Raw genomic sequence first — 9,616 nt, forward strand, 5'->3', positions numbered from 1 at the left:
AGACAAACTGATATCGTAGCCAGTGTGTACACAGCCCAAGATTGGTTTGGTTTGGCGCTAAATTCAAATTATTTTGAAATGAAAAATCTTAATGAATTTTGTACTTTAAATATCTATTTTATTTCTGGTATCAAACTCAAATCACGCACACACAAAGCCGTGCGCGACCACTGACAACTTTTGGTTGATATATCAAAGAAATAATAAAAAGGGCAACGCTGCAAACTTGCATGGCCCTTGACACAGTATATAAAGAATTCGCAGCGCTGCATGTGCGGATACAGATGCTGCCCATAAGGCGGACAGTGGATGAGATCACTCGAAAGTGCTCCACTTGGGCCAAATGTAGAACTCCCACTCGACGGCCGCTCCTCCTCCTTGGCGCCCAACGTGCACTGTGCTCGCTCCGGAACATCACATTTGCCGGTCATCGCATTCCAGTGCAACTGCGAACTGCACTCTTGCAAAATGGCCTGGCCATAGTAGCAGATGTAGTACTTGGTGCAGCTGCTGGAGCTTCCAACATAAACAATCCGATCGCTGCTCTGCTGTTGTGCTACCGTGGCGCAATAGGTGTCTACATCCGTGACCATGTTGTTAAGATCGTTGGCCTCGGATCCGGGAGGATTGCTTTCCCCGGATGAGTCCGTGGCATTCCTGCAACGCACATTAGACGCCGCATCGCAGAGTCGACTCTCCGAGTTGAAGAGCATGGTGGGTGGGCAGGAGGCAAGGACGGCATCGCCATTATCGACGCACAGATAGAACATGTGGCAGTCCTCCGCATGCTCCACAAACTCACCCACCAAGTGATTTGCGCAGATGCGTCCTCCGCTCTGGCGGATGGTCACTGAATTCGTGGGCTTCGAGAGCTTCCAGTTCCTTTGTCCAGAAACTAGGAGAAGGCTCCCCATTAAATAAATGGATACTGTAAAAGAAACTCTTAGTTTTCAAACATCTTTTGGACTTAAATTACAAACCTGATATCGTATTAGGCATCACCTTGTGTGTCAGTCTCCCGTAAGGCGCAGTTTTATTCTAATTTCGTAATGCCCGGAGAACTAGTCATATATGCCACAGACACTTCGTCAAAAAAACAACCTCAATATCAGAAAATTAACATTTCCAATGGCGTGTAAGGAGATTTGATAACGTCTCTTCGCAACAACAATATCAACTGCTTAGAATTTTCTATTTTGATTTGCCAAAAATGTGCGATCGATAAAATATTCCAGATATGTCCATAATACTTGCCTGAAGGTTTCAATTTCAAACCCCCGAGAAAAGGAACTGAAGAGATTAGCTTATAAGATGGAGATAGTAGAAAAGCAATTTGCTATGTTTCAATAAAGTTTGTCCTTGTAACCTGGTTCTATCGGTCATTTCCCATCAAACTAGAAGATTGGCCTATTTTCGGCAAATATTTTGGCAGGTGTTTCAAAACAAGGTCAATATTTTGCAAAGATATAGGGCTCTGACGTGATTCACATGATGGTTCTGGTAAGTTGGAGAACCATTCAAGGTTAGGTGTGTTGCTAAGATAAAATAGGTTTCCTTATCATTCTCGGGTATTCTTTTCGCAAAGTTTCCCCAAAAGAATAGGGGAAGAAACCAACCTTATATAGAACTAATTATTTTACTTTGAGGTGACTAAGTAAAGATAGCTTCTTCTTAAGTTTTTCAACTTTTAGAAATGAAATAAGCCTTTTTATATTTTCCGCCGAACTTCAAGACTGCAAAATTTCATAAATGTCTATCAGTAACACATTATTTTATTTCTACAACTTCAATTGCACTTTATTATAACATTTAGCTTGGCTTAGCGCTACGCAGGATCGTTTCTCGTAGTCCCATCCATAGAAGAAAGGACACTGCTGGACAATCAAGAAACCCAGACGGCATTGATAGAAGTAATTGCAATTATCCGGATGAGGATAGACATCGATGGTGTGTCGTTTACACTGCTCTCGGGGATTGGAACTCATCGTCTAAAAGAATTGAATTAACTTTTGTTTTAAAGATATATATTGTTGACACATTACCAAGCATCTGACATTCTCGGGATGATCGCATTTGCCAGAACGGGAATTAAAATGCAGACTAGCCGCACAGCTCATGGGAAGAGCTTCCCCCTGATAGCAAATGAAATAATCCGAGCAGGAGTTTCCATTTGGCAACAATACGATACGGCTCTGATTGTCCTGCCTGGGACACAGGGTAGTCACGGCCACCTCTATGCTGGGGTAGAGTCCGGTGGAGCTAGTGCTTCCAGATTCGTTGGCTGGAGGGCGCGTTGGGACAGTTACCAATGCACCCGGAGGCGCCACCGTTGTATTTAAATTGGAAGATGCGGTGGAGTTAACCACCTCTGTTTCTGGTCCGGAATTATTCTCTGACGAAGCAGTCTCAGAGTTGGATGAATTGTTGGTGGGCTCTGCTGGTATGGGCAAGCCCGATCGGCAATCTATATCACCCATGGGCTCGCACAGTTGCAAATCAGCACTGAAGTATTCACCGTCTTCGCATTCCCCATCGTACGAGTCATCCCCATCGCAGTATATGTAATGGGCACAGCTCTTGGGCGACTCGACAAAGCTGAAGCCATCGGCTCCATTGCACTCCTCAAAGACATCGGCCTGGGTCTGGCCCAGGACCAGTACCAATATCGGGTAGTAGTGCCAAAGTTTTAGCATCTTCTCGGCTTCGTTTCGGAATATCAACTGATCTAGTGAATAACCAGACCTTTGGAATTTACCTCGCATCTCAAATCGAAGTCTAGCCTATCTGAAATTAATTTGCCTAAAACACGGTTCCATATCTTCTTTATTACAAACATTACGATACAGATACAGATAAAGATGAATCTTATAGCTGGAAGACCGATGAACGATAGCGCTTTTTGGAAATACACTGTCCTTGTGCCGCTTCGAAGTAAAAGTTCTGCGGGCACTGCTGTAGGAGGAGATACCCGCCCATACACTGATAGTAGTAGTTGCTGTTTGCCGGATACGGATATACTCCGTTTTTGCCACTGATCCGGCACAGCACTCGAACATCGGTGATAGAACTGGGAGTAGTCGGTGGGAGAGTGGTTTCTGGTGGAGCAGCTGTGGTGGTGGTTATACTGACTGCGGTAGACTCGTCTGAAGAGATCTCCTGTGGAACCAGAGCTGTAGTTGTGGGTGGCAAGGCTTCTGTAGTTATTTCTTCATCCTCCTGATAGCACTGAACCGGCTCCTCGCAATCCCCATTGCAGTAATAGGAGTTATCGCCATCGCAATGAACAAACTGGCTGCACTCCTTGTTTTCGTTTGGTATCTTGGGAATGATGACCCCCTTGCAATCCTCCAGGAATGCTGCCCGCACCTGGAGGCCAGGCAGCAGGCAGGCCAGAAGTATCAACTGCCACATATATAGGCTTTCGACTGTTTTCATCTCGCGGATCAGGGCCGGTCTTTATAGGTGGGACTATGACTCGTCTTGCTTGTTCGCTGATAAGACTCTAAATTCTGTTTATTTTCTAGCTTTAATGAAATTAATTTGACACGACAATAGTGGCTTAATTAAAAGTGATTTCAGTTTATATACATTATTTTCACTTCAGCGTACAATCGACAAAATTTTGAAGCCTTCCACCACATGCTCCGGTGTCGCCATTGAAGGCATATCCGATAGGACACTGCTCCACCAGCAGAAATCCATCCACGCAGTAATAGAAGTAGTTGCAGTTTTGTGGGTAACTGAACCTCTTCGTTACACCCTGCCGGCACTGACGTCGCACATCGGATGGTGACTGGGTGGGTGAAGGTGGGTCCGTTGCTAGGGTCGGCGTTTCCGGGTCCGAGGGCGTCACAATGGTTTCGTTGCAAGTGAAATTGGCACTACAGTTTGTGGCTGAGAAGCAGAACAATGAATCCGCTCCGGAGCAGTTCAGGTAGGGATAACTGCAGTTGGAGAGCAGTGTGTTGTTGACGATTCCAGTCCGTCCATTACATTCTGTAATATTTAATCCATGGATGGCGCAGAACAGGACTAGGAGGCCATAGGCGATCAGCAGAATGTCAAAGCGCGAAGAATTCTGCATTCTCGATCTTTGTGGTGGGTTGAGTGCTGTGCGCTAAGCTTTTTATAGCTCGGGCTCTGACAAGTCAAGTTCTTCCAAAATAAGTTATATATTTAATTAAGGGTCTCATGTTCTACAAATGTGTAACTTATCGTTAAAGACGGATCTTATCAGACTAAACTAGACAACTTCCCCCGGAGTTGAAATGAGTTTTTCAAGAGTTTCTGGGAGTTTCCGGTTCGCTTGGAACGCTTGGAGTTTCCGTAACATTTCGCAACATTTATCTGCACACAGCTCCTCCGTTCGATGTCCCAGCCGTAGTAGAAGGGGCACTGCTGCAGCGTCAGGAAGCCCTTAATACAGTAATAGAAATAGTTGCACTTGTCCGGATGTGGAAAAAATTCCGTCATGTGGGGCAGGCACTTATGGTCTCTCGGATCGTCAATCTAAAAATTTAATCATAATGTCATTCCCAGTCGCAGATCAATATCGAAAAGTACAAAACCTACCGCACACTGGACGTTCTCTCGGAGATCACACTGCCCGGAGATTGAATTAAAGTACAATTGATTGGTGCAGTGCATTTCCATGGCATGCCCGTGGTAGCACAGATAGTAGTTGCTGCATGATTCATTGCTGGCCATTAGAATCACCTGGCTGGGATCGTCGCTGAAGGGGCAGTTCGGCTTAACCACCGGAGCAATGTCCAGGAAGTCAACCTCGGTGGGGGGCTCCTGTATCGGAGGCGACGGGGCTTCTGTCGGCGGTGTCGAGTCGTTGCCGTCTTCGGGTTCTTCCGGTTCGGGCTCAGGTTCCGGTTCTGCTGGCTCATCGACTTCGTCCAGAAAGCATTGTACATTGGCCGCCGCGTCACAGCCCCCCGTCTCGCCGTCGAAGTACTCACCGTCGTCGCAATCGCCCTTAATGGAGTCCTCACCCTGGCAATAGACGTACGACTGACAGCTCTCCCAGCTCTGGACAAATGTCTCGTCTTCGACACCATCGCACTCATCGAAGTGATCGGCACTCGATCGGTGGCTTGTCCACAACAGCACCAGGCAGAGGTATATGAAATATTTGGACATTTTGTGGGTTTCGGGTTGGATCCTCTACTGAGAGAAATCTATGAATCTACCATTTTATTTATGGGCATATTTGTGAGGTCTTTTCCCGCCGACATGCATTTCTTTTTAGTCTAATTAAATATCATTTTATCACGAGAGACCTTCAAGATAACATCCATAAGTTTCTTGCCATCGAAGGTTCATTGTATTACAAAATATTCTCGAATCTAGATTCTAGACTCTGTGAATCACATCCCCCCAGCATTCCTTGCTGCTATTTTGGACTACCATCCAATTATGTCATCACTTGCTTGCAGAATCGGCATTACACCGTTCGATGGTTCCACTCATTTTGCTGAATATGTTTACATAAGCCGCAAAACTTAAAAATTAATATTCAATATACCCGAACCCCGAACCCAAGCACACTTACACTCACACAAGCCACTAACAAACATACAAAAAGCGTCAAAAGCGTGAAAAAGACAACGCAACAGAAATCATTGACCTCAACAACCGCCGCATTGGCCGTATTTTGTTTATGGATAGCCAAATGTGGAAGAAGACGTCGACCAGGCAAAGATTTCGGATAATATGACACGGCCAAAAGCTACTCTTCCATCTAACCAAATACCTTTATTATCGTCCATCGCATCAGAGAAGGTTAAGGTTCTTTCGTCAAACTGGTAGACGACATTATCAATGAAACACCTTCATAATCATATTAAGTACTTTTTATTCCTGATATGTCTGGTAAATAATACATATTAGATTCTTTTCTATATGTACCTATAAAAATTTAATAGATTTGAGATAATAATGATTACCCAAAAGGTAAAATATCTAGATGTTTTAATGATGTTCCTTATAACTATAGTTTCTTAAAAGTTACTTCTCTAGGATTACTCACATTTAACTTCTTAAATCCAATATTATAATAGATGATCTAATTTTTATTAGCATTCTTTCTTCTTGTAGAGCATCCAAAGTTCGTGATAGCCTTTCTTTCTTCCCCGAACAGCTTTTGTTATGATATAAATCACACAAAGTTGCGAGTTGCCCGAGGTATATTTCTTCAGTATTTCATTCAATTATTTGCAATATCATGGCGGACACTATTAAGTGGATCGATCGGACGAGAGAATTTGCACAAAATCTAATTTATTGTCAAGCATTTCCAAAGACGATAAGACAGAAATACTCGCCATCGCTACTGGACTATGCTGGTTAACTTTATCGTGCGCACCTGTAAAAGGGGTAAAAAAAAAAAAGAAAAATTAACAACAAAAAAATTAATAAGAAAAAAAAAAATATATATATATATGTACTATATATAAAAATAAAATCAACAAGAGGACAGGTAGTGAGTGGAAGTTTATATGAAATTGTTTAAACAAGTGCAAACGTAACCAATCTTTTGTTGTTGGACGGGCGATACTTTATTATAGCCCATTTCTTATGAGCGATATTTGCTTTTAATGCAATTGACAGATGGACGGATGGACGGGTATGGATGACTGGGAACATCGATCGAGCTAGAACAAAAGATGGCTCAATGCACATGACGCTGACGGTGTGTGGATTCAGTTGTAACGACAACGACGGCAAAATGTCTGCGACGTTGCGTGTGTTGACACAACCAAACATACAATACTTACAGAAAACTCCAACACATCGATATAAAAAAATGCCTTGATCGTCGAATTATACCTATATTTAATTTACAATCCACATGTATGTACATTTATTGACAATTGTGTGTTAATATCATCGCTCGCCGCACCGTTTAAAGATACTTTTTCACGATCGCACTCCCAAGTCCCCAAAACAAGTGTCCAGAAATATGACGATGACACGATCGCTTCCACAAAACATCCTGAGGGAGTAGACGACGAAAGATGTAAACAACAATGAGATCATTTATTATTTTTAGACAAAAAAAGTAAATGCGTATTTGTATCTCGAAATGGCAGGTACGACGGATGCGACAGGCCTCGATCTTAAACGTTGCTTCTGACAGAGTGATAATGACGAAACTAGGTCAGTCAGAAGGTATTCTGTGATGTCGCTTTCAGCACGAAATAATACATCGTAGTATAGATATATATGTTTTCGTGGAAGAATCTGACAAGTGACTAAGTGTCGGATGTCTAATTCAATTAACAGCTCCTGCAAGGGATCAATGTCCTGCTGAATAAATTGTTTGTGGGAAAGCCATCGGTTTTGAAAAGCTATCTAAACATGTGGCCATATTTTTAGATGTCTTGTGCCATACATACATTCATAACATACATGTGTTCTTATGCATTTCTCAGTACTTTTCCGAGGAATATACAAAAGCCGCAGGCACAGCTGCTTTTTCATAAAGCTAATAATAGTATATCATTAAACAAGAGAAATTTTTGCTTAATGTAGGTACACAATAAATAGAACTTATCAACTTGTATCCGAAAACGAAACTCGGGCTAATTGAAGCCTCATGATTGTGACTAAAGAATGTTCATACATGTATCTATGTTTTGGCCCAAAAAGCATTAGCTGCATAAATATCTTTTTCATTTTCTGTTCACGCATGTCAAATTGCATTTTTATGGCCAAGAGCGTAGTATACACACAGAGGCATGTTAAACGTATGCTAAAAATAATTAACGATAAGAATTGAGGACCAGCCCCTCTGGGAATTCAGGGTGACCCTAAAACCAGATATGATGTAGGTCATTTAACCCCAGAGATAAGCAATCCTTAAAGTCCTTTCTCAAGCAAGAGAAACTCTAGACAGAACATGAAAGTCAGCCTTTAACCATATTTTATGTATCAGACTATATTTTTAGGGTTTTTTTTCATTTCTGAACAATCTGAAGTGATAAGAGAAGAATCCGCAATAACAAAAATTCATTCATAGGGGGAAGTTATATTAAATTATCAACCCATATGCCATGACAGGTAGGTGGGTAGGGAATCTAATCAAAAGTTTCTGCCGTAATGCTAAATTATATTTAAAAAGAAATCTCGAGTAGAGATTAAAATGTTACTGCAGATAAACAGACGTAGGAGGTGAAGGAGACGGAATGACGGAAAAGTCGAGACTAACAGACACCTCCGGCGATTTAGTATCTTCTAACCAAACTGAGATACAATTTATTTTTCCAGTGAACACTCAACCCGACTCACACCCATCAAACACACACACATAGCCTGGCACTCACAAGCCCACAACTTTTTTTTTTGATGTGATTCACAAATCAAATAATAAGAAATATATATAATAATAAAAGAGAAACAAAAATAAACGAGTAAGCGTCGTCAGTGGCGAAAAATATTTGTGCCAGCCATAAGATACAAATGTATCTTTTCTCTATATATACTATATAACTGTAAAAACCACTTGATACTGAGCACGATCGACTGACGCCAAGAGAACCAAAGAGAAGCCCAGTCCGGAGCTAAGAGTATCTGAATGGCTTTGCAAATTAGGGGCGGTGTTGGGGGTATTTCGGAATCGGAATCGTAAATGGGGAGTGGGAATGGCCCGTCGCCGGTTTCGGCTCGGCTTTACCCGGCAGCAGAGGCAGTGGCAGTGGCAGAGGCTGAGGCAGGAGCAGGCAGCAGCAGCAGCAGCTATGCGGGTTCAAATGCGGCCAGCATGACGAATTATTACACACAGTCTCGAGTCTCGAGGTTCGAGTCTGGCCGCGGCTGGCAAATGAAATTTAATGTACAATACAAACACCACAAGTCCATGTCCACGTCCACTCACACACAACCCCGACAACGATCATGCCGTGTATGCCTGCTTGCCTGCCTGTTTGTAAACTCACAATGCACATTGATGATGTTGTGTGTTGATGGGATGGTGTGTGATTCAAGTGTGTGTACCGCACCAAATATTGTGGCAAGAAGGGGGAAAGGCAACCCGGCTGGGGCATGCTACCCTTGCGAATCTTGTACCGCAAACAGCCACGAAATCGATCAATTTTTGACAAGATCTTCTTTAACATTATTCCACTTCCCCGCCAATTAGAAAGTGTAACGAATCATGAACCAAAAAAAAAATACCAATCTTATTCAATGAAAGCTCTTCATGGCTCAAGCGGTGAAATTTTTGTTGGGCAAAATGGCTCGAAGAATCGGTGTACTCGTTCCGAAATAAGGGCATTCATAATACTGAACCGGAGACCCCTTTTGGGGCTCGGCTATCAGAGCTCATTGATCTGAGGGAGGGAGGAGATGCTGTTGGGGGATCTATTGGGGATTTTCAATGCGATAATCAAGCGAACACAATCAGGGGCAACCCGTTTCGATTTACCATGTAAGCCATCTTGGGGATTTTAGACTTTTAAATAGACACATAAATATATAATAACAAAATAACAAAAATTAGTGGCCGAAGCCGAAGCTGAAGCTGAAGTTGAAGCTCTTCGGGGAGAGCTGCTGGCTGGCTGGCTGATGGTATCCCTCTCCATATTACACAAGCGTTTTGTGAAAACAT

General features: G+C 42.7%; 6 protein-coding genes across 6 annotated transcripts; all 6 read right to left on the reverse strand.

Annotated features, from left to right (window-relative positions):
* Positions 1 to 113: 113 nt before the first annotated feature.
* On the reverse strand, positions 114 to 1,215 carry LOC108130133 (probable chitinase 10). The gene is made up of 2 exons (XM_017248476.3): positions 981 to 1,215; positions 114 to 928 (listed from the first exon to the last, which is right to left on the reverse strand). The coding sequence occupies exons 1-2, from the start codon at positions 997 to 999 to the stop codon at positions 114 to 116; spliced, it is 834 nt and encodes a 277-aa protein (XP_017103965.2). The 5' UTR covers positions 1,000 to 1,215.
* Positions 1,216 to 1,752: 537 nt separating this feature from the next.
* Positions 1,753 to 2,729, reverse strand: LOC108130131 (probable chitinase 10). Its single transcript, XM_017248474.3, has 2 exons — positions 2,043 to 2,729; positions 1,753 to 1,988 (listed from the first exon to the last, which is right to left on the reverse strand). The coding sequence occupies exons 1-2, from the start codon at positions 2,691 to 2,693 to the stop codon at positions 1,779 to 1,781; spliced, it is 861 nt and encodes a 286-aa protein (XP_017103963.2). The 5' UTR covers positions 2,694 to 2,729; the 3' UTR covers positions 1,753 to 1,778.
* Positions 2,730 to 2,865: 136 nt separating this feature from the next.
* LOC108130107 (chondroitin proteoglycan 1) lies at positions 2,866 to 3,414 on the reverse strand. The gene has a single exon (XM_017248437.3). It carries the CDS (start codon positions 3,409 to 3,411, stop codon positions 2,866 to 2,868), a length of 546 nt encoding a protein of 181 aa, XP_017103926.2. The 5' UTR covers positions 3,412 to 3,414.
* A 92-nt stretch (positions 3,415 to 3,506) lies between these two features.
* Positions 3,507 to 4,168, reverse strand: LOC108130140 (uncharacterized). The gene has a single exon (XM_017248485.3). It carries the CDS (start codon positions 4,082 to 4,084, stop codon positions 3,596 to 3,598), a length of 489 nt encoding a protein of 162 aa, XP_017103974.2. The 5' UTR covers positions 4,085 to 4,168; the 3' UTR covers positions 3,507 to 3,595.
* obst-H (obstructor-H) lies at positions 4,168 to 5,190 on the reverse strand. Its single transcript, XM_017248475.3, has 2 exons — positions 4,573 to 5,190; positions 4,168 to 4,509 (listed from the first exon to the last, which is right to left on the reverse strand). Exons 1-2 carry the CDS (start codon positions 5,146 to 5,148, stop codon positions 4,234 to 4,236), a joined length of 852 nt encoding a protein of 283 aa, XP_017103964.2. The 5' UTR covers positions 5,149 to 5,190; the 3' UTR covers positions 4,168 to 4,233.
* A 792-nt stretch (positions 5,191 to 5,982) lies between these two features.
* LOC108130167 (uncharacterized) lies at positions 5,983 to 6,773 on the reverse strand. The gene is made up of 2 exons (XM_043210675.2): positions 6,543 to 6,773; positions 5,983 to 6,373 (listed from the first exon to the last, which is right to left on the reverse strand). Exons 1-2 carry the CDS (start codon positions 6,688 to 6,690, stop codon positions 6,246 to 6,248), a joined length of 276 nt encoding a protein of 91 aa, XP_043066610.1. The 5' UTR covers positions 6,691 to 6,773; the 3' UTR covers positions 5,983 to 6,245.
* Positions 6,774 to 9,616: the final 2,843 nt, after the last annotated feature.

This window comes from Drosophila bipectinata, chromosome 3L (genome assembly GCF_030179905.1).
Source record: "Drosophila bipectinata strain 14024-0381.07 chromosome 3L, DbipHiC1v2, whole genome shotgun sequence".
In the NCBI taxonomy this organism is placed as follows: Eukaryota; Metazoa; Arthropoda; class Insecta; order Diptera; family Drosophilidae; genus Drosophila; species Drosophila bipectinata.